This window comes from Centroberyx gerrardi, chromosome 17 (genome assembly GCF_048128805.1).
Source record: "Centroberyx gerrardi isolate f3 chromosome 17, fCenGer3.hap1.cur.20231027, whole genome shotgun sequence".
Taxonomy (NCBI): domain Eukaryota; kingdom Metazoa; phylum Chordata; class Actinopteri; order Beryciformes; family Berycidae; genus Centroberyx; species Centroberyx gerrardi.
In genome coordinates, this window is record NC_136013.1 from 23,080,962 (window position 1) to 23,102,907 (window position 21,946).

Below are 21,946 nucleotides of genomic sequence, written 5' to 3' on the forward strand. Positions count from 1 at the left end.
CTTTGCGCGCCATTCACGTCGAAAACGTAAACAAGAAGAGGTCGAAACAAACCGGGCGAGTGAATGACAACGCGTGTGTGGAGTGTACACATTGACAAGGTAGCCTAAACATTTACTCCACATAGTGTTTTCTTTCTTTTTCTTTTTTACAATTTATTCACGGTTTTTAAACTTAAGTGTGGATGTATTGGAAACACTGACTGTATTCTGCTGTATGGCTCGTACACGCCTGGTATAAGTGCAGCAATTGTCATTGCATAACTGACAGAATGGTTTTTAGCTAGTCCCGAGTCCCGACACTTGAACGTTAACGTCACGCCAAACCAAAATCTGGTAGTGTAATGTAATCTTGCTTACTGACAAACGTACATACCCCGTAAAACATAACGTGTGGTTTTTTTCTGAATCATTATGGATCACTCTTCAATTCGGCATACATCCGATACACCAAGCAGTATCTATTTTAAGAAAATCTCAAGTTTTTGTATTGGTTCATACTGCTCGTCCCTAAAGATCAATTGCTCGCTCCAGCTCACCACGGTCTAATTTGGTGGAAGAAGTCAGTGGGAGAAACAGGCAAACCAGTTGTAAAAAATATAATATCATTGACGCAATTGCCACCTGGTGTTTTTGGTGTATGCCGAATTGAGAAATGGCTCCTAGTTTGTAAAACGTACTAAATCCGTGCCGCATAGGATATATAGGCTGTGTCCTCAAACAAGAAGACGTTAAATCGCCAGATTTGTGAATGCAATTTGGCATTACGTTCTTTGCGTGCAAGAGACAAATGGAACCAATCACATCATTGTTGCTAGTAGCTAATATATGCAAAGTCCCACTCATGTCAGACCACCTCTTTGCCTTCATTGTGTGAGTGTGTCCATGTGGGGTTAATGTATAAGTGGGGTTATTGTATAATTGATCAATATTACACTGGTTGTCTATGGGAAGCCCTTAACCTGAACTTATTGTAATGCGTCATTTTGATCACATTTTACTATTATCTTGGGTATGAGGCCTACTGGAAAATTTGTGTTTCATGGTCTAAATGCTGCTTCAGTGACTTTTCCCCCTGCCAAGAATAAAATAGAGAGGAACACTGATTACTTGGAACTTTTTGGCATGAAAATGGTCAAATTGATCAAATTTTGGCACAAAATATTGGCTCTTGGTCGCTTCAATCAAAGAAGGGAAGATCCACATTCTGTTTCGTATGGAACATGCCAGGGCCTTGTACAGCCCCACTGGCCTTCCCCTCACGTACTTTTTGGCCCATATGTTGCACAAGATGTGAAGGCACCGTAACCTGCAGCAGCTGAAAATCTACCATGCAGCATCAGGCCACTTACAAAACGTGTCGCCCAATCTCAGTGTCTGGTCTCATGGCCTCACTGACTTTGAAGCGCGCTCCCACTGAGTCCACAAACATGAAATTCAACAAAATTGGAATTATGAGGTGGCAACAGTGACGTGCTTAAAATCCCCATGAAATGAACTCCCATTACTTTCACCTCCTGGAAAACAGAATATCTTTAATGGTGACCTCATGCTGCACCAGTAGGCCTAAATATAAATTCCAACCAATAAAACCATCACAGATTTTTGAACAATCCCACCTCTCCCATCAAATAACACTGCCTTTCTCTCTCAGACTGATATTCCATTGGTTTAGACTTTTGGAAGATCCCTCCCCACGTTATGTCCCGCCCCAAAATCCTGTTTCAACAGGAAATACATCAAATCAAGGAAGTAAAGAATCCGTTTCATGGGGTCTTGAAGGGCTCTGAAGTGAACTTTTAGTGCCTTGCGTGCAAATCTGCAATCCTGCAGACTTCATAGGGTTTTGTCCATAATTCATAGTTTCAGTGATGCCAATAAATGAGGACACTGGGGAAGCGTCCAAAAAATGTAAACACACCAAGCATGACAGGTATTGGCGAGAACAAATCATGGAAATATCTATCTTGCGAGTGTAGTGTTTTATTCCACTTGAGTACACAGGTGTTCAGACAAATGTGTTTTGCATATGATTTCCGGTAACGCTTCATTTTCTGGGTCCACAATTTCCTAGAAAGAAACTGATAATTTCTTGGGAAGTTTCCTGGAAAGAACTATTTATTGGAAAGATAATTGGCAGTGGTCAATTTGGTAACCCAAGTCATTATTCATAGAATTATATACTATAGTTATTTGTTGAATTCCTTCCTCTAATTTCTCAATTTCTATATAACTACTACATTATTTCATAGTTCTGTCTTGGAAACAACAGAAGAAATTGGAGGAACTTACCAACTACCAACTACCATTGAACTCTTTCTCTATTTTCCCTATAACTACTACATCATTTCATGGTTCTTTCCAGGAAACTTCCTAAGAAATTAACAGTTCCTTTCTAGGAAATTATTAGGAAATTGCGGACCCGGAAAATAGTGCTACCTGATTTCCAAGTCTGTTTTCATCCGATCAATGGAAACATGGTCAAGTAGAGACAGCAGTGTCGTCGTATCCAAGACAACGTTTGATGTCACGAAGCTTGTCTCACTACAGCTTTTTATACTATTTGAAGTTGTCACACCCTCATGCACTACACTAAACTCTTAGTCCTCAGACCAGAGGCTAGACATCAATATTCCATCTGTGTCTCTGTCCTCCCACCTCCCATAGTGCCTCTCATGGCTGGTCGGCTGCTGAAAGTCTCCTCCCTGGCCACAGCGGTGTTCGCCTCATCTGGGTTTTACCTCTACAGCAGGCAGCTGGACCCCAGCGACCTCAGCGTGATACGCTTTGGACGAGCCGCAGCCACCGTGAGTTATATGGCGTTTATTGAGTCTCAAAACCCGCGCACATAAAAACCAGGCGCGCGCACGTGATACGAGCGCACAGAACAGTATCCGCGAGCGGAAAAGCATCTTCGCGAGGGAGCATTTCTGCTCCGCGTGCACAAATGCGGTCCCGCGAGCACGGGGCTGTGACGAGCGCGAGCTCGACTGTCCCTACGCGCTCGCAACTGCTCAACACTCGCTCACTCGTCAAGTTGACTTTTGAGACTTTGGAGGCGGGGATAACATCTCACTCCTTTGCCTAAACCTAACCAATCAGAGACAGAGTAGGGGCGGGTCTTCCAGAAAATGGGGTAGGAAAAAAATAATGTGTGTCTCTGACCTCTTTTTTGGCGGCAGAATCATCAAGAAGAAGATGTCGGAGAAAAAAGAGGTAAAGTGAGGAACAGCCACATCTACAATGCCCTTAACACAAGTAAATCGTGCATAACCAAAATGTAACATAAGCTATTTGTGATGTGGCTGTTCCTCACTTTACCTCTTTTTTCTCCTACATCTTGATGATTCTGCCAAAAAAATATTTTTTTTCCTACCCCATTTTCTGGAAGACCCGCTCCTACTCTGCCTCTGATTGGTTAGGTTTAGGCAAAGGAGTGAGATGTTATCCCCGCCTCCAAAGTCTCAAAAGTCAACTTGAAGAGCGAGCGAGTGTTGAGCAGTTGCGAGCGCGTAGGGAGAGTCAAGCTCGCGCTCGTCACAGCCCCGTGCTCGCGGGACCGCATTTGTGCACGCGGAGCAGAAATGCTCCGTCGCGAGAATGCTTTTCCGCTCGCGGATACTGTTCTGTGCGCTCGTATCACGTGCGCGCGCCTGGTTTTTATGTGCGCGGGTTTTGAGACTCAATAAACGCCATAGAGTTACTGCAGGACTTTGCCTCGTGGGTCTTGATTTGTGGGTTAACAATCTACAGTAGTAAAAATGTTGTTGAGTGATTCCAACCTAATCTTTTTTCCTCTTCAAAAGGGAATTGAAAGGAGTCATTAATGGATGACGTTTAAGGCGTTTGGACACTAGTTTGTTGAGAGCAGTGGTTCTCAACGTGTGGTCAGGGGACCACCAGGGGTCCTTGAGGGGGTTCCAGTGGGTCCCCAGCAAATTTATCAACTGTTAAACTTTGGCATTATTTAATTAACTACAAGTTAACACACTGTCCAGTGAAGGTAGTGACTGCTCTCATGTGGCTTTTGTTGATAAATTATAGGCCTAGTTCATTTAAAATTTTGCGGCGTGAAATGTAACCAAGCCAATGCATAAATGCTACAAAAGCTCCACCTCGGCCCTTGATTTGGGACTCAAATGGCCTATAGGTTTGAAAACAGCCTTAATGATATGTCTAGACCTCTACCCCCGCATTACCTTGCCACTGTCAGTTAGCTGCTAAATAGTTACCTGCTGGAGTGACAATACCATAGAGTCAGGGATGTAGTGGAGGGTAAACCCACCAAAACTCTGTTTAATCTCCTTTTAATTGCGGATTAATGCCTTAAAAGGCTGACACAAATTTTTATCATATGAAATTCATAGTATATCATAGTAAGTTGTATCAAACTGATGTAAGTTACATAAAGATAGGGTCTTCTAAGGAAAAGAGCTGAAATTTGTGACGAAAAATACAGGCGAGCCCATCCTCAAAAATGCTACACTTTTACAAACAGATATCTTAACTTCAATATTATTCCATAGTGGGGTTTCAGAAGTGTACTTTTACTTTTGTACAGTTGTCTACATCACACTGCTCTGTGTTCCCTGCAGACGGCGGTCATCGCCTACGACTACCTCACCTCTTTCAAGAATGTGGAACATGGCACAGAGGAGTACTGGGCCCTCAAATCCAAGGTAGGAATATTTGCTTATTATTCTCGGCTAAAGCTTTTAATCTGGTGGCCTTTTGCTAGCCTCGCTACAGTCCTTTTCTGTTTTCATGCTGGGCTTTGAATCTGATCGGTCGCAGCCCTGTAATCTGCGGAGAAAGGAACCGGCAAAAGTAGACAGGTGAGGCTCAGAGCAGGGCATTCTATGCTCACCTCTTATACACGGTACAGCTTTGCAACTAATTAATTGGTTTGGGTATTTTCTGGAAGACATAGAGCCAGGCTTGTACCACTGGCTCTTCTGAGAATCTATCTTCAGACCTTTTTAAAAAAAAATATATATATTTCAGTGTTTAAAAACATTATACTGTTTGGCCTAATGGGGATGCTATAATTACAGGTCACAATTTCAAATTTTCTAAGGCCATAACGGTCTGATTTTCATGGAAATTGGAGGGATAATGCATCTTGTCATTTATTGGCCCCAAGGGGTGCCTGTATCATTCATTAGGGGTGACATACATACTTGTTTCTCTATGGACCATCACCTTGTGATATCATCAAAGGCAGACATGTTTCTATGGAAGACAACAGACATTGTTCTCTGAATTTACAACGTTGATTTTATTCACTGAATCACTAAACAGAAGCTTCATGCAACTTTAAACACTGTACAACCTTACTCAAGTTTTCCTGAGTTGAAGATTGTGTTGCAACAGCTGCGATGTCTCAACTTTGTGAACACCACCCTTGTATAGTTTGCCTTTAATGTCACACATAAAAAACACAAGCCCCGACGACACAGGTTAAGAACTGACCTTTGACCCGGGTCTCAACTCTGACCTTGACCAGGTTGGTTTTTGCGGGGCCGAGTTACCCAGGTTGACCCTTTCACACGGACGGTTGACCCGTCGATTTCCTCGATCTCAAGTCTGGTGTGAAAGAGCTTTTACAAACACTCACAATGTTCACTCTGGCCTCTTCTCTATCTCTTTCATTTCTTTCTGCTTAATCGGTTCTTCGGTCCACAGCCCATTGACAGTATCAAACAGATTGCACTTTATGAGGTTTTACTGGAGTTTGGGGAGGAGAGTTTCCAACAGGCTAATGGCTGTTGCATTTCTCCACCCTCACACATGGCTTACCTGCCAGCAAATACAGACATTCCCCCCCAGCTTTCCATGGAAAAAGGCACAGTGCACTTTTCAAACTTTGTGATTTGAAGGAATGTTCTGAGGAAATATACAAACGGTGTAAAATCTACACTAGTCTCAGCCTGTGTGCAGCCTCAAGGTTTGCCAGAATCATTTTACTTGAACTGCTGTGTTGTTTAAGTTGTGATGGCCATGTTCAGTCTCAGGCACGGTTGTTCAAACTATTAAATTTCACACCCCTACATAGACACACAGTAGGCCACGGACCCTCATTTTATAAGATTCAGCCCCCTCATATCACAAGGTATTTGTTGTTCATTCAGTATTGAAATGTAGAACTGTCTGCACTGTACATGGGGAGATAATAGTGGTGATAGTGAAACCTAGGATTAGAATTATAGTCATTCTTATACATTTTCTAATTGGGAGGGCCCCTGGAACCCCCTTCAATGACACTTTGAAAACCACTAATCTAAACTGCATTGAGAGTTGGGTTGTAATCTGGCGCCCTCTGGTGGTGACAGTTTGCCATTGTATTTTCAGTCTCCAGATGACCTCCTGCAGGTTTTTGCATATTATACAGTTTTCCACAAAAGAGCCTGAATTCCACTTTTGATTGACTACACACTCAGTTTATAACCCCCTCTAACTTGCCAGCATTATATCTGCTACACGCAGTAAGTCTACATGAGCTGTAGGGTACCTCATTTTGCTGTCTGTGCTCTTCTTGGTAAACCCACCACCACCCCACTCTTTCCCATACTTTCATATTGCCTTTAGAGGTATGGGGGTGTTGTGCAAAAACCTGAGATGAAAAGCTTTGGTGACTCAGTTTCATTTCCTGTAATCCAGACGCACAGGCTGTGCTATTATTCAGTAGGTGCAGACATTGTGTGATCGTGATGCATTTAATGACGTGGGAAGGAAGGGAGGAAACATGGACAATGAAAGAAGCTCAAACTTGTGCCTTAAGCTTTGAGCTTTGATCTCAAGCAGACCATAAACTGCTTAGCGGCCCAGCCCTGATTGCAGAGGAAACATGCACACACACACACACACACACACACACACACACACACACACACACACACACACACAGACAGAGAGAGAGTACATGATTTTTCTAGTTTAGAGAACATTATTATTGTTGCAGTTCCTCAAATACACCTCAAAAGATCACGTTAGGGGAGGGGGGGAGCCCACTAGTAGTATTAGAAGGTAATAACAGTAAATGCCAACTAACATCCTTTCTGCCATTTGTGCTCCTATTTGTTAAAAGGCCAAGCCACGGCTGAGTCGGGTTCACTCAGGAGACCGCTGCTGCAAAGGTCAAAGACTCACCTGCTCTGATAAAAAGTGTAAAAAGTAAAAAGTGCTGCGCTGTAGGGGGTGTTGTTCCCCCGCAAGAGAGACGCAGTGAACCTTGAAGAGCATGGTTCAACATGGTTGGCCTTGTGTGTGTGTGTGTGTGTGTGTGTGTGTGTGTGTGTGTGTGTGTGGTGCAGCCCCTTGGGGCCCGCTGGTCAAGCCTGGCTACACAGCCTGATTAGAATTAATGCATGGTGGTGATTTAATACAGAGAAGAGGCTTGCCTCCTAATTATTATGAAGTCGCGGAGGTGAGCGGCGGCACAGCAGGCTCTAGACTTGTTTAGCATCATTATGCTGCCGACTTTTCTGCACTCTCATTTTCTGTCTCAACAGCAGACAGGAGGGAGAACAGAGAGGTCCTTGCTTAGTAAAGCTGGGTCCCATTCAGTCTCATCAGGACTGACAAAAGACTGATTGGAAACTTGTCCCAAGTCTTTACATAAGATGGAGACTATATAAGTAGGACATGTAGGATTACGCTAACCTTAACAGTCATGTGGAGCCCAGTGCTAAAGTAATAATCCGGACATTTTCATCTAAATAAATGTTTGTTTTGCTACTCTCTATCTGATTGATTGACTTATTGTCATCTGTTGTAAGGTTATTCCTAATCCATATCTTGGAAACTAGTCCTTTGTCTTAACTGCAACTTATCTGCAACTATATGTTTATTTACAGTAGTAGTATTAGTAGTATGCCTGATGAAGACCAACACAGGTACAAACGTTGCTACACATAAACACAAAAAACCCCCGCTTTCTTTTATCTCTGATAATTGCCGGGCCTGATTTTGTCCAGAATTCCACGACTATCTGTATTGTAGGTAGAGAGATAACAGTGAAACTATGGTCAAAATTGTCATTCTTCTACATTCTCTAATTGTGTTAACTTCTTCTAATTAAAATAATGCTGAAGTTTACCAATTAATCAATTTGCTGGGGACCCTCTGGAACTCCCTCAAGGACCCCTGGTGGTCCCTGGACCCCACGTTGAGAACCACTGATTTAAAGCACGTATTTTAAACCTTGGAGCGGTTTCCCCATTAGTTGGGTTTGTTTGGCTGTATGAAAACACAGCAACTGCACTCAACCGGACAGAGACCTTGTTACTTTTTCAAATCAACCCTGAAAGCTTTGTTTGGAGAGAACATGATCCAAAACATGCTGTGAAAATTGGGTGAAGGACAAGGTTTACCCTGGAAGAAAGTCCTTTCCTGCACCAAATGTCTGTCCAATGACGGCAGTGACTGCTCTCATGCGGCTTCGATAGATAGTTCTGTCTGGTGCCCATGCTAACGCTTTAGCATATGGTATGCTAAAGAGTAACTCCACACTAAAACACTTTTTTTGATTTGTGAACTGGTATTTAGCACTATGTAGTTATGAAATACAACAACGCTGGACATATTGTCAACATTTGAGCCCAAATGTGTTGGTGCCGTATACAGTATATCTCCCTAAACCTGGCTCAGTTTTCCCTCCAGTGGTTAAAATTAGCAGCCGGTGTTCAGTTGGAGATGAAGCCGTGTTCAAGAGAGAAGCTCAAACTGGGTGCAGAATTACTCTTAAAGTAATCAAAGCGATTTACAGGTATATTATCCAAAATATGAAGATAAATCTTTTAGTAATCTAAAGTTGGTATTGTTTTTTATTTTATGGCCTGTAGATTCCTAATCTCCGAAAAAATCTCAATCTTCATCATTAGTGAATTCAAATATGATTACGAATCAACGGCGCAAAAAACTTTTCTATCTTGACAAGAATACAGAATACTTGTCAATTTTTAATTGAAAGTAGTCAAATTTAAAAATTGTATATTGTCACAAAATATGGACTATCAGGAGTGTCAATTCAAAAAAATATCCTTAGAAGTATTGGCCTTCAAAAACTCGTATTGGTCAAACCCTAGTGTCATTTCGTCAGATGTAGCAAGTTGGCGCTTTCTAACACCCAGCTGTATGTGTGTTTCTTGTCATGAGCAACGCATTCAACTGCTCAGTTAATGAGCTCTTTGTTCTGCACTGTTAGCATCTCCTCTTCTTCATCCTCCCAAGCATCTTGCCCTCTCTTCTTCTCTCCGCGGACCAGGCAAGCTGCTATCCGGCTCTTTGAAGAGGTTTGCTCAAACGCCACTTAGCCAGCCACTCTCCCAGCCACCAGGCTCATCAAAGGTTGCCTCGAGTGAACCGAGGAGCCATTCACAGTCAATTAGTGTGTATCATACAACACGCAGGGGAGCGCTCTCAAGTCTGGCGGTTGAGACGGGGAACATGCCTCGCACTGAGGGGGCGGATGGACTGGTTTTATGTCTTCTGCAGTAGAGTGAAGTTCTGGTGTAAAGCCTGTGATTTCTCTGAGCCTCAGGGCCACATAGGACTCGGGCTGGAAGGAATCTGTTGGACGAATTTCATGCACTTGAGGCTGTGTGTTTTGCAGTGGCTGCTTCACAGATTCACAGAATATTGTTGCAGGGATAAGCTGAAATGTATGCCAATTCAATCTGTTAAAAGAACCATTAAACAAAATGTCTAGAAGATGAACATGTTCTCCCATGTGAGAATCAAATACTAAAGGTTCATCCGGAGCCATCCACCTACCAGGCCATTGGAAACACCACTGTCAGCATACTATTCTGCAAGTGAATCAATTTCACATTAACAAAATGTATTTGTCACCTTGTCGATGGGTAGTCTGCTTACAACTGTTTAGCAGCTTATTAAATGGCCATCAGGGCTCAGGTTCCTTTGAGGAAATCAGCTGTGAAAACTGCAGGTTTTTAACCCCTCAAACTGAACAGTGGACAACAGTGTTTTGGACATCACTAGTAATTGAGAGAGGGAGAAAGAGAGGTTCTGCAGCAGCCGCTGTTCCAACCGATGTTCTTACAACCTTTAACACAGGTCTGACGGCCTGTGGTGGGCATCTTTCAGCTGTACAAATCCTTAGTATGAGGGTTTCAGGCATGAGAAAAAGCAGCATACTGTTTTGTCACCCTTGTTGTTTTGCCTTGATCATGTGGGGATAACAAGAGATCCCAAATTCAGTAGTATTCTGACAGAAACGTGATATGGGAGTTAAAAGCGTCATGATTATTTATTCCACAAATGCATTTTCATCGATATTTGCATCTTTTCTTTATTGACAATATACTTGGTGTAAAAAAACGTTTTTGTGATATTGAGGACATATTGAATTTTGCAGTTTGCATTCAGCCATTCTAATTTGATACATCAAATTCAAATAAAAGTACTTGGATGGAAATCCATCTATTTACATGACCAGCTCTACACACCAGCTTTACTCTGTCATTCATCACCACTGCCAGAAGATGGGGCCTCTGTCTCTGTCTCTGTCTCTGTCTCTGTCTCTGTCTCTCTCTCTCTCTCCCTTCTGTCTGTTCCTTGGTTTAATGCCCTTCATTTCCTATCTTTCTTCTCCTCCCACCACCATTGTCCTTTCTCTTGCCTTTTTCCCTGTGAATTGGATTACAACACACTCCTACACAAGCTGAGCGAGCATTCATCCTACCTGACTGTGTGTTTGCAGGATGGAGGGTCTAGTTTGTACGTGTGTGTGTTGTGTGTGTGTTGGGTGTTTGTAAGTGCAAGCCTGAACCTTAACCTGAGTCACTGCAGACTGAGGAGGTCATAGCAGAGTAACTGGCTATTAACCTCCTCTAAGTGTGTGTGAGGCCCAAAAAATCTTTGGCATCAAACCCAAGTCACAGAAACTAAAAACATTCCTTTCCTTGTGTTTTATCCTTTTGGTTCTCAGATATTTGAAGTTAAAGGTGCTACATTTTGTATTTGTCACATCAATACATCAATGTCAGATTAAATTGTGATAGCTTGATATAATTTATGTAAACAAATGAGACCATGGTGGGGATTATTAGTAGCCTGTATCTCACATTATTGTTGATATTAGTGTTACCATAAACCTTGTTGCTTCCTGTTCCCCTTCCCCCTCCCTGAAGAGGATAAACATGTTGGAAGCAGAGCTGGGGGATAAAACGCTGTAATTGTCACAATAAAATTTCCCACGATTTTATTTTCAATAAAATGATTTTCGGCATCTTTTTTGCTCAATCTACACAGAAACTTGGAATACAAACAGATAATCATGCAACGAACATAGGCTTGGGCTGCAGACAAACTTGCCACACCAACAGCCAATCAGACAGCATAAATAAGCTTGTAAGTTGTTGAGGTAGACACCCACTCACAACTACAACACAACACAGAGTTCCCATGCTTGTTGAGTTACCGCAGAGGATAATACAATAAGTGGAGCTAGATTCAATTAGCAAGATGCAAAAATGAGCAGACTGAAGAAGAAAAGCAACAGTGATAGCGACCACAAAGATAGAGTAGGATCACACAACTTCTATCATGTGGAAAGTTTGGCTGTCTCAAGTTTGATAAACCACAGAGCAACACTGTATGCAAAATATGCTGACAGCCTGCGTTGTGATGGGAAACACCGGCACTCTTCCATCAAATGAAAAAGTACCGTCCCACAGAGTTTGAGTTTGTGGTAGCTGTCATGCTAGCAACCTGTTAGCGCTCCTTCGACTGCCAGCAATGCTGGAGCTCAACCTAAGCAATGCTTAGGAGAAACAGAAAATTACCAATGCATCTGTGCAAACAGCTAGTTTAAGAGCAATCAACTTGTTTAAGATCAACAACGTTGATTTTTAATTTATGTTTATTATCTCTGCGGCAAGGTTATATTACAGAGGTTATGTTGTTGCCCATTAGAATGTCTGTCAGGATATCTCAAAAACTTATGAATGGATTTCCATTAAATTTGGTGGACAGATCTGCCTTGGGCCAATGAACAATAGATTCGATTTTGGTCTTTTTTTTTTTTTTTTGATCTGGGGTTTCTGGCAATAGATGATTATTGTTTTTTAGAAATAACTACTGTATGAAACTAATGGGGATAGGGACTTCATTCCAAATTGTATGTGGATGTTTGCAGGGTCAAGAAATTAACTTAAAATTGAAGTGATAGGAATGATATCTTTGGGTGTAACAACAAGTTGTTGAAATGTCCAGCTGTAGGCTGTTGTAAAAGGTATTTTCCTAGATTGGTTTGCCATTGGTGTGAAAAACCATATCTACAAAAACATCAGACTAGGGGAGGATTCAGGACCAATGTTCCCTTTGAGCTGATAGTTTCATGACCTACCACTAATAAGTTGTGTGTGTGTGGGTGTGGGTTTGGGTGTGTGTCTATGTCTTACAGTGTCATGATTGAATAGACGGTTTAGGCTGTGATATACTGTACCTGTACCTGTGTGTCCATGCTACACAGCAGTACCCACCCAGCAGGGCCTGGAACAGTTTGAAAATGGAAATCAATGCTGAGTATCAATCAAGGACTTGGATGTTGGGACACAACACTGGCTCCCTTGCCCGGCTCCACGCTGCTGGCCTCCCACAGGACTACATCCAATTAAGTTGTGTGTGTGCGATAAACAGGTCTTTATTCAGATATAGTTAAGGTAATTAATCTCTTTCAAAGTGCTGAGATTGTGAGAGCTACGGCATTGTGCTGAGATTGTGAGAGCTTTGCTCCTTTTAGTGGCTTGATTCTACACTTGGATATAAGAACCTGTCTCCTCTCACTACTATCAACTGCTCATTTTCAAGGACAACTGCTTTGTGTGTGAAAAAGAGAGAGAGAGAGAGAGAGAGACTATATGAAAGAAAGACTTTGCTTAGGTGAGCTACATTAAATATATAGATTTTATTATATAAAGGATGTGTTCGTATTATGCACGTGATTTATGTGTGTGTGTGTGGGGGTGGGGGCATAAGTACACAATCAATACTAAATGCTTGGCTCACCTTCACAAAACAAAGTATGTATTTTTGGCTTATTATTGTCGATTTTGGACCTATATTTCTCTCTTACCTGTTGTACTTGGACCCACAGAGAATATTGGCTCCCGGGTCAGCTGTTGGTTGAAATGGCGAGCTCCCATTTCTAGCCTCATGCTGCTACCATTCAGTCCAAACAGGGTATGTCAGAATATCTCCAAAAAAGCCAGTCTGTGAAACTGATATGGTGACCAACCGACGTCTTAATTTCATCATCATCATCATCATCATCATCATTATCATCATTATCATCATCATCATGATCATCATCATCATCATCATGGGTTTCAGTAGAGAGTTTTAGTCTCCCATGATGGTCTGAATGTTGCTTCAGAGGTTTTTCCACACTGCCAAGAATTTAATTCTAGGGGAAACACTGGATACTTGTCATTTTTGGCAAGAAAATCATCAAATTTGAAGACATTAAATATCGACACAATATATCAGTTACTGGCAGCTTCAGTCCAACAATATTGGGTTTGTTAGCAGCCTTTAAAACCCCATATCAGTCAAACCCTAATACCAAGTTTATGCTACATTACTATCTTTTACCTAAAATTGAATGACTGTCAGTTTCCTTAGTATTTTTTTCTTTAGTGTGTCTGTGTGTGTGCATGCATGCATGTCACTGTGAGAGTATGTGCAAACTTGTGCATGTGACATACTGTTATAACCCCTGAGAGAACATGGGATTAGTCCACTTGATTAGCTGCTCATATTTGATCATCATTATAATGCAACAGCCAGACCATCAGCAGGCCATATGAACTATCACTGTATGTCTGTGTTACTCACTGAAGACTGAGCTAGGCTTTGATTTAATGAGATCAGAAGACTAGATTTCAGTTACCATTTTTTGTTGTTCCCAAAATCATCTTCAGCCAATTCATTGGCGATGGATTGCAATTTACATTAGAAAAAATCAGCCTTTTCTTATGTTTCATTGTGTTTATTCCATGTTAAAGCCCCTATGTGTAGGATTTGTAAATTTTTGATTTTGGCGAATCCTAGTGGTAGTGCCAAAAAAAGACACTGTCGCAAACGTCTTTGCGACGTCTAGCGGCGTTTGCGATACCCCACTTACAGCTGGAATATGTAAACAAAGTATTGCAGATAACTGCAGCTCAAGCATTCATTTCTATATTATTCCTAATGACAGCATTGTACTATGACGTAGTTTGTTATTGTGAGAATTCGGGTTAACAGATGTGTGGGGTATTGCTGTCGTTGTGAACACAGCGAACTACACTAAACACAAATCAAATACCATATTTCCTCTAATAGTGGCAGGTAGTCAATTAAAAGCCGGGTCTCCGATAATGGCCGGGGCCGTGGTCGACACGAACAAATACAGGCCGGGGAAAAAAACAAAGGAAACAAGACTAGGTCAAAACCTAGTATAAGGCTGGACCGTGTCCGTCTCCTCTCTCCGCCGCTGTCCTCTCCACCGCGCCCACGGCCCGTATCTATCGGGGACGCCCGGTGACGCATCGGCGTCGGGACCCCGCCGAAATCTCGGCCGGATCACCGGGAACAAATCGGCGCCCAGCTATCGGCACTGGCCGGAACCGTGTCCCCGGGAAACTCGAAGCGTCGGCAGTAAGCCCTCGGCGCACCGAAACCTCCATGCCGCCGACAGAACAGAGGGCTGTCAGGTGGACTGAGCTCGCGCATCTAAATAAACGGCGATATGATATAACTGTATAGATTCTACTTTAGCTTCAGTTAACTTCAGCTTACATGCAAACAACGGTGGATACCGGTAAACTCCTGGCGCCTGTTATACATGTAACTGTAGTTTGTAGTAACGTACAAGTGCCACAAGATGGCTCGGCCGGCGGAAGTCTCTGGAGCATGCCGTCGTCGATTACCGTAATTATCGGAATGCATTGCAGTAACAAAAAAACGGCTACCTAACGTACCCCAACAGAAGCAGATCAGAAAATCAAACTTCATACTAAAATATGAGCAAATATACTTATCAAACAGAGGGAATTAGAAATAAAGGCCTGTCTCTAATATAAGCCTGCTTCCAATAAAGGCCTGGTACCCTCTGCAGTTGAGGTAAATAAAGGCCCGGGCCAATATTAGAGGAAATACGGTAACATAATTGGAGTATGGAGCTGTATTAAATGTGGCGATTACGGCCGATCAAGGTGGCAGAAGGCAGGACACATGAACCCGACACAGCCGAGGCAACTCGGCGGCAAATGCGGACTATAAACAACGTGATTACAATCCACACACACTGGACAGGAAGAACTCCATGGACTGATCACTGATGTAAGTGGCTATGATAGTTTCTTTCCCTTCTGTTGCCCCACTCTCTGTCGGCAGCCGGCTATGTACCGACAAATGAAGCTACTTTGCTTGGGTAGGTTACATAGCTTAGTGGCTGCACAGGTAGCTGACTAAATAAATAAACTATGCCATTACACATAACTACAGATATAACCCACACTGGTCCTAAAAAACAGTTAAAAGCTTCGGTAACACAATTTGAGACGCTTATTGGTATTTCACTTACATGTCTAGGAGAAAGAAAGCCAGCTCTATGTTGGTCTTAAACCACTTCAGCTCCCGGAGCTCTCTGACGAGTGAATGCCCGGCCCGGTTAACTCTGGTCGGTCTGACGCCGTGCTTTGCCACTCTCCTTCTTAGCTCTTTTAGCCTCTTAGTGCCCCGCGGCGATGGGTCCGTGGGGCTCCCGGGGTTTAGTGACCGGTCTGCTGTGCACCAGGAGGCCGGGGAACGGGTACTTCATCCCAATCGGTCCTGGGGGCTATGGGTCCGGCACTCCCCTCCCTCTCCTTCTTAGCTCTTTTAGCCTCTTCTGTTAAAGGCTTTTGTTTTGTTGCAGAGGGTCCAGCAGTTACAGTCCTGTCTTCCATGTTGACTAACCTCACACTGTTCAATCTAAGCAACTAGCCTGCATTCAATCTGCCTCTGTTTTTTTCAGTCAGTACGGCACTTTTCGCGGCAGTTCGTACCAGTGGGATACAGAGAATGAACAAACTGAAAGCAACACATAGACTAAACCAGTTTTCTCCGCGATGGTCTCATTTCTCTACTGACAAACTGTTATGGTATCAAAATGAATTGGAGCATGATATAATCAGATACAAATTTTACACATAAGGGGTTTAAAGGAATACACAGTTTTTGGAAGACTGTTCTGTTGGTCAACTTACCTGTTAAGTGATAACATAGACACCAAACCACTTCAGCATACACTATGTTGTGATAGTGTATTATCCAAAGTAAGAAGACTGACCTTTTAGTAGTAGTTTTGTACTTTTAGTGATTTCTATTATATGGCCTGTGTATTAATACATTTTAACGTCAAGTCAATATAGCTGATGAAGCCAGATTTATTTTTGGAACTTCTAGTGGGCAACCACATATTCATGTTCTGCACAGTGATTTTTAGCTGTACACAGTCTCCCATCGCCCACCTGCTTCACTTCACACTACCTTATTTTTAGCCCCGCGACAGCAGGGGCTATATGGATGGTATTGTCGGTCCGTCGGTCCGTCGGTCCGTCGGTCCGTCTGTTCACCACTTCACGTCACGTGGCCCGCAGGGAGTTAGACAGCAGACTAGACCCGAGTTTGATTCCCGGCAGAGACGCTACCACCAAAATTCAACGCTGCGGGGCTGTTAGACTGTTAGTCTTGTTTACCAAACCTCTACACAAAACTGTCAGACTTAGCCGCATATCATAAGATTACTTAATTTGCTGTAGAGCTGCTACTGAGATAATTGCTAATGGACTATTATCACTCAACATAGTGTATGCTAAAGTGTTAGCATGAAGCCTACTATCACTCAACATATTATGTGCTAAAATGTTATCATGGAGCCTCCTATCACTCTTAGCATGGTGCACTGGAGCCAATGATCATCACTTAACAGCCAAGTTGACCAATGGGATGATGTACCAAAAATGTGGGTGTATTCCTTTAAGGGAGCTAGCTCTTATGTTTTTATAATTCAGGAGACATGTGAAAAGGATTGTAATTACTTCCAATATTGCTATATGACCTTTTCAATGATTAGAGGAGTCTTGTGATAAACAGGCCATGAGTGGAGTTCCTCACTGCCACAGAAGTTATAGTAGTTTCAATCAGCGCTCTTTCAAAGTAACACAAGGGAGACAAATCTCCTGTCTCTAGTGGATGTACTATTAAATCCTAAATAAAACACACACACTATCACTCACTTGCACACACACACACACACACACACACACACACACAGATGCTCGCACGCATGCACGCACGCACACCGTTTCCCTGCTTCTTTATTTATGTCCGTCTGTCTTGCTCTCTCTTCTTTTGTCTTTCCAAAGGCCCTCGCCAATCCCATGCTGACAAGGCTGATTAGAAGACATAAGAGACAGAAAATAAAACACACATCAACAGAAACCAAATGAGACCAAAAACATGGGAGAGCACTGGCTGATGCAGATAGGTCCTTATCTTTGGGCTGATTATGCAATCCTAAACTCACTCTCACTCTCTCTCTCTCTCTCTCCGAGGGACTCTTGTTCAGGGAATTCAGGCTCCTCAACTATTAGCATCTCATTACGAGCCACGCCAACAGCTGATTGGGAAATTAAATGTAGCTTACTTAACTCCCATGAATAATGCATGATGGGCCTAGCTGAGGCCTAGGGGAGGGAGAAAGAGAGAGGGAGTGACTGTGAAGGTTATTGTGCGAGTCTTTCGACGTGGGCTAAACCCTCAGCCAATGTTGTTGGCTACTCTGTTAACTGTGAAATACACTGGAGTTCCAGTTGGAGCCTGATTGTCGAAGAGAGTTGACAGGGAAGCCTGTATAGAGGGACTTTTACTGATCCACATCAGAGGCCTCCAGTGATGGAAATATCTGCCATAAAATGCCAAATCTTTTATCCATCGTCCCAGCAGGTGCAGCAGCAGTGTTTTAGCAAATGTACAGTAGTATCAGTGTGTAGGGTATTGTCGGGCTGATATTAGCCTTTTATTAAAAATCGGATATCGGCCAGTCAGTGTCATCCGCCTCCGATGCAATAGATGTTCCTCCCTAACCACAGCTAGTGAATATTTTGTTATTATAGTTTTTAAATCAGATGTCTGACCAGAGAAATCATTCCACTGTGATATGGGAGGATTTTACTTAAGAACTGGCCTTATAAAGCCTGCAATGAAACCTGCCTCATCCAGCCTAAAAGGAGTAGTTTTCACCCCCATGTCAGTGGAAACTCCACTGAAGTTGCTGTGCTTTGGTGGTCCTACAAACTACAATGGAGTTTCCACTGACAATGCGGTGAGTAGTTATTTACTGAATTTTGGAGCGTGTTAGTGTCCCACGATGGTCTAAATGCGGTTTCAAATGGTTAAGAATACAATGTCAAATTTAAAGAAACTGAATGGTAGCACAAAATATTGCCTATTGGCAGCATCAATCAAAAAATATAGTGTGATTTGATTACAGTCGATGAGAGAGAATCAACCTTTGATTATGAGGCACAGATTAGAAGCAGCTTCATGTACTAGGAAATGGGATGAGAGGGCACTAGAAGTCACACAGATGTTTGACTGTTGTGACTGTCATTACAAAATCAGTGACTCATAAAAAGGGGGATGGGGTAAAAAAAAAAAAAAAGGCAGATTAGGTGAAGGAGGGAAGGAAAGATGATGAAATGGTGTGGCGGAGAGCAAGGACAAACAGATACTGATGTCTAATGATCCCCTTGCTTTCTCAGCTGCATGAGAAAAAGGCAGGAGCGTAAAGGAGAGCTGATTTGGGGGGCGGCCATTTTGAAGGTGGCTTTTCACCGCTGAGATGAGGGCGGAAAAAAAGCGCTGATTCACTCGGCACATCTGCGCAGTATCATGCAAATTCACTTCCAGCACCTCCTCGGGGTTAGAGATAAAGACTTGTATTGCTTTTACCCCCTCTGCTCTGATGAAGAGCGTGCCCCCCTTAAAACAAACCTCTTCAATGTTGTGGAAGACGGGTGTTTTCAGATGGAAAAACTCATTCAACTTTTTTTTGGTTCTCTCTGTTGAGAAGCTAATCATGTGGGCTGAATGTGTCTGAGGTTGCCACAGTAATATGAAGGCATGGTGGGGTAGGACTGCTTCATGCTGAAAGGAAATCAAAGGGATTTCTGATGGTGATTAGCATGGCTCCTCCCCAGAGGAAAATGGTTCTTGATATCAGTCATCAGCTAGTATGAAAATGAGATGTATTTTCTATTTCTATTTGCATTTTACATTTTAGTCATTGAGCTGACGCTCTTATTCAGAGAGAGTGAGCAGGTTGGGGGGTTAAGTGTCTTGCTCAGGGACACTTAGACAGGACACATGGTTGTTGTTGGGATGAAACCTTAGACCATCCAGTTACAGTATGGCCTTTTTAACTACTAGGTTGCACTGTAGCCCCAGGTATATTTACAGGTAACTCAGCTTTTCTTTTACTGACTAATGAAAAAAATCTGATGTTCACAAGTGCAAATTTTTAGGGAGATAAAATGTGAAAAATTCATCATTTAATCATGACAATGCTCAATTGTGACATTGCTTGTATGCAATACATGTTTTATTTTGACCTGTCCCACTAAATAACTTTCATTTTCTTGACTTACTGCAAAACAAATGTCCCATAAGCATTTAGTTCAACAAGTAGCATTTAAATTAAGTTGTGTACTTCACCAGCCCTTACGGGAAGCTGATTGAGAAATGACATTACCACCCCTGAGAAATGCCTTGTTAGCTATGTTATTTATCTCTTTAAGTCAAGTGACTGAATTCTCTATTAACTAGGCGAATAAAAGTGATTCCAATGACTTTGACTTCAGTGGCAAGGGTGACTAGGTGGCTACATTTGTAATTGATTGACTTCTTCCCTTTGAGTCCTGGCAAGTCTCGGCACTTATTAATGAGAAGGCTTGATGTGGGAGACAGCTTAGAGGGGAAATGTTATTGTCATTTATTCTGCATTGGCAGGTTCTAGAGTGTCTGTCTGCCCCGGGACAAACGGTTGTGACTGAAGAGGGTAACATTTGAGTGTTGTACAGCTTATTTATCTTCTTTAGAGTTCGGGACAAGATTTTGTGAGTTCAAGGATCAATGAAGCAGTCAATTGTAATACTAATTCAAATAAACTAGAAGTCCTTACCTGTCCATGGTACATTGAAGAGTGTGATGAAGGTAAGTAGGTGAACAGTAGAGTCTGAAGTTAACCATCTAGAAGAGTCTTTGTGGCCTTGAAAGTCATTGCGATAATTTGCCTGTTTTCAGTCAGTGTTTTTAGGACTTACTAAAATACCTGATGCTATATATTTGCAGCTTTTAAATAGGAAAACAGTTTCCAAGGGATATAGGAATTAAGTTTTGCCTTTGTTTTGCCTTTTTTTTTTTGCCGTCTACAAAAAGTACAATTATGGATGCTGTGTTTTTGGGTGCAGGGAAAATTGGGCGCTTGAAGACTTATATGGTATCTCTGGGTATCTCTCCCATGATGTCACATTCATTTCTTTCCAATATGATGCTTTACAGTATACACAACTCATTGGTTGTAGCTGTCATTTGATTAGAATCACCTGTATTTTCCTACCAAGATGACGTGGTGATGTAACAGAATGCTGTGAATAAGGTGCAGAAAAGGCCTAAATCTGTAACGGACACAAAGGTGATGCTGTAACAGCCACGCTCTTGTAGATCTTGAGAATCATGCATGGTTGACATGTTAATATGGTAATTACAGGTGCAATAACTTCAGCACAACTCCAGAAATGGGGGTTTTGCTTTGTCTGTGCATCTCTCCCAAGACAGAGTTTTGGCTGAAAAGAATATAGTATAGAGATGACAGAAGTTTCCTTCTTTTTCAAGCTCCTGGCTTAGATAGACCAAAGATACTTATGTCTAATATTAAAGACCCATATTGGCGACTTTAAACTCAGTTTGCACTGTTGGAAAATCACCTTTAAAAGTGCAATAAATTCACTAAAAACAATTTCATTTTCAAAGAAAAATATTGGTTTTATGCACCCACAGTTTCACTACATTAAGCTCCTGTCTTGACAACTGGATGTATCCTTTGTATTAACAACAGAGCTTTGATTGACAAGTTACCGGCCAAACGTAACTTGTGAATTAAAAGTGGTGCCTTCTTACAGACAGTTGCTTATTTGAGTTGTTTGAAGGAGTGGCATCAGGTGCAGGCTGCAAAATACATCAAAAATTTCACCCGATTCTAAACTGATCATGAAATCACATGGAGCAAGCCAAAATTTTAGTCATACAATGTTTATTTGAAATATCACAAACCCTGAATTTCAATCAATGGTTATGAGGCACAGCTGGAAAATTGCATTTTTCAATGGAATGGGCCTCTTAAAAGCTGAAGTTGTTAATCAAGGCTGTACTTCTTAATCATGGAGCCCAGGGTTAGACGTCATCATAAGCATAAGTCATCTGGGCTGAAATTAGCCAAAACATAACTCATTTACCATTCTTCAGAATCCAGTATTATGTAGTTTGATGTGTTTGACAGGCCTGCGTGCACTTACCTCTTCAATCACTAGATGTCAGCACTGACCGCAGCCCCCGTCATCAGCACTGCTAGTCTCCCATAGGAAGAGAGGGAGGGTGCTCAGCTTTGATAAGTGCCCACCGCCACCACTCCAGTTCAAGCTGTTCTGAGGGACATATGTAAATACTGGGATTGGGGAGATACATAACTCCTGACCTTGAGGAGCTCGTGGCGGCAGCTTTTCAGGCAAACAAGTCCGAGGCGGGAAAAATCCTTGAGGGATACGAAGAGGAGGGAGCATTTAACATTTGTTTCCCGGCTGCCCGGTGCAGTTAGAGCAACGCTGACAAGCTGAGTTCC

The 21,946-nt window shown here is 42.3% G+C and overlaps 1 protein-coding gene across 1 annotated transcript in view; it reads left to right on the plus strand.

The window, feature by feature from the left end:
• Window positions 1–21,946, plus strand: part of adck1 (aarF domain containing kinase 1) — a 119,618-nt gene continuing 97,672 nt past the window's right edge. Inside the window, exons 1-3 of the mRNA XM_071914338.2 lie at window positions 1–99; window positions 2,665–2,804; window positions 4,593–4,676. Coding sequence (XP_071770439.2) covers window positions 2,673–2,804; window positions 4,593–4,676 — 216 coding nt within the window. The 5' untranslated portion in view covers window positions 1–99; window positions 2,665–2,672. The remainder of the gene's footprint in view (window positions 100–2,664; window positions 2,805–4,592; window positions 4,677–21,946) is intronic.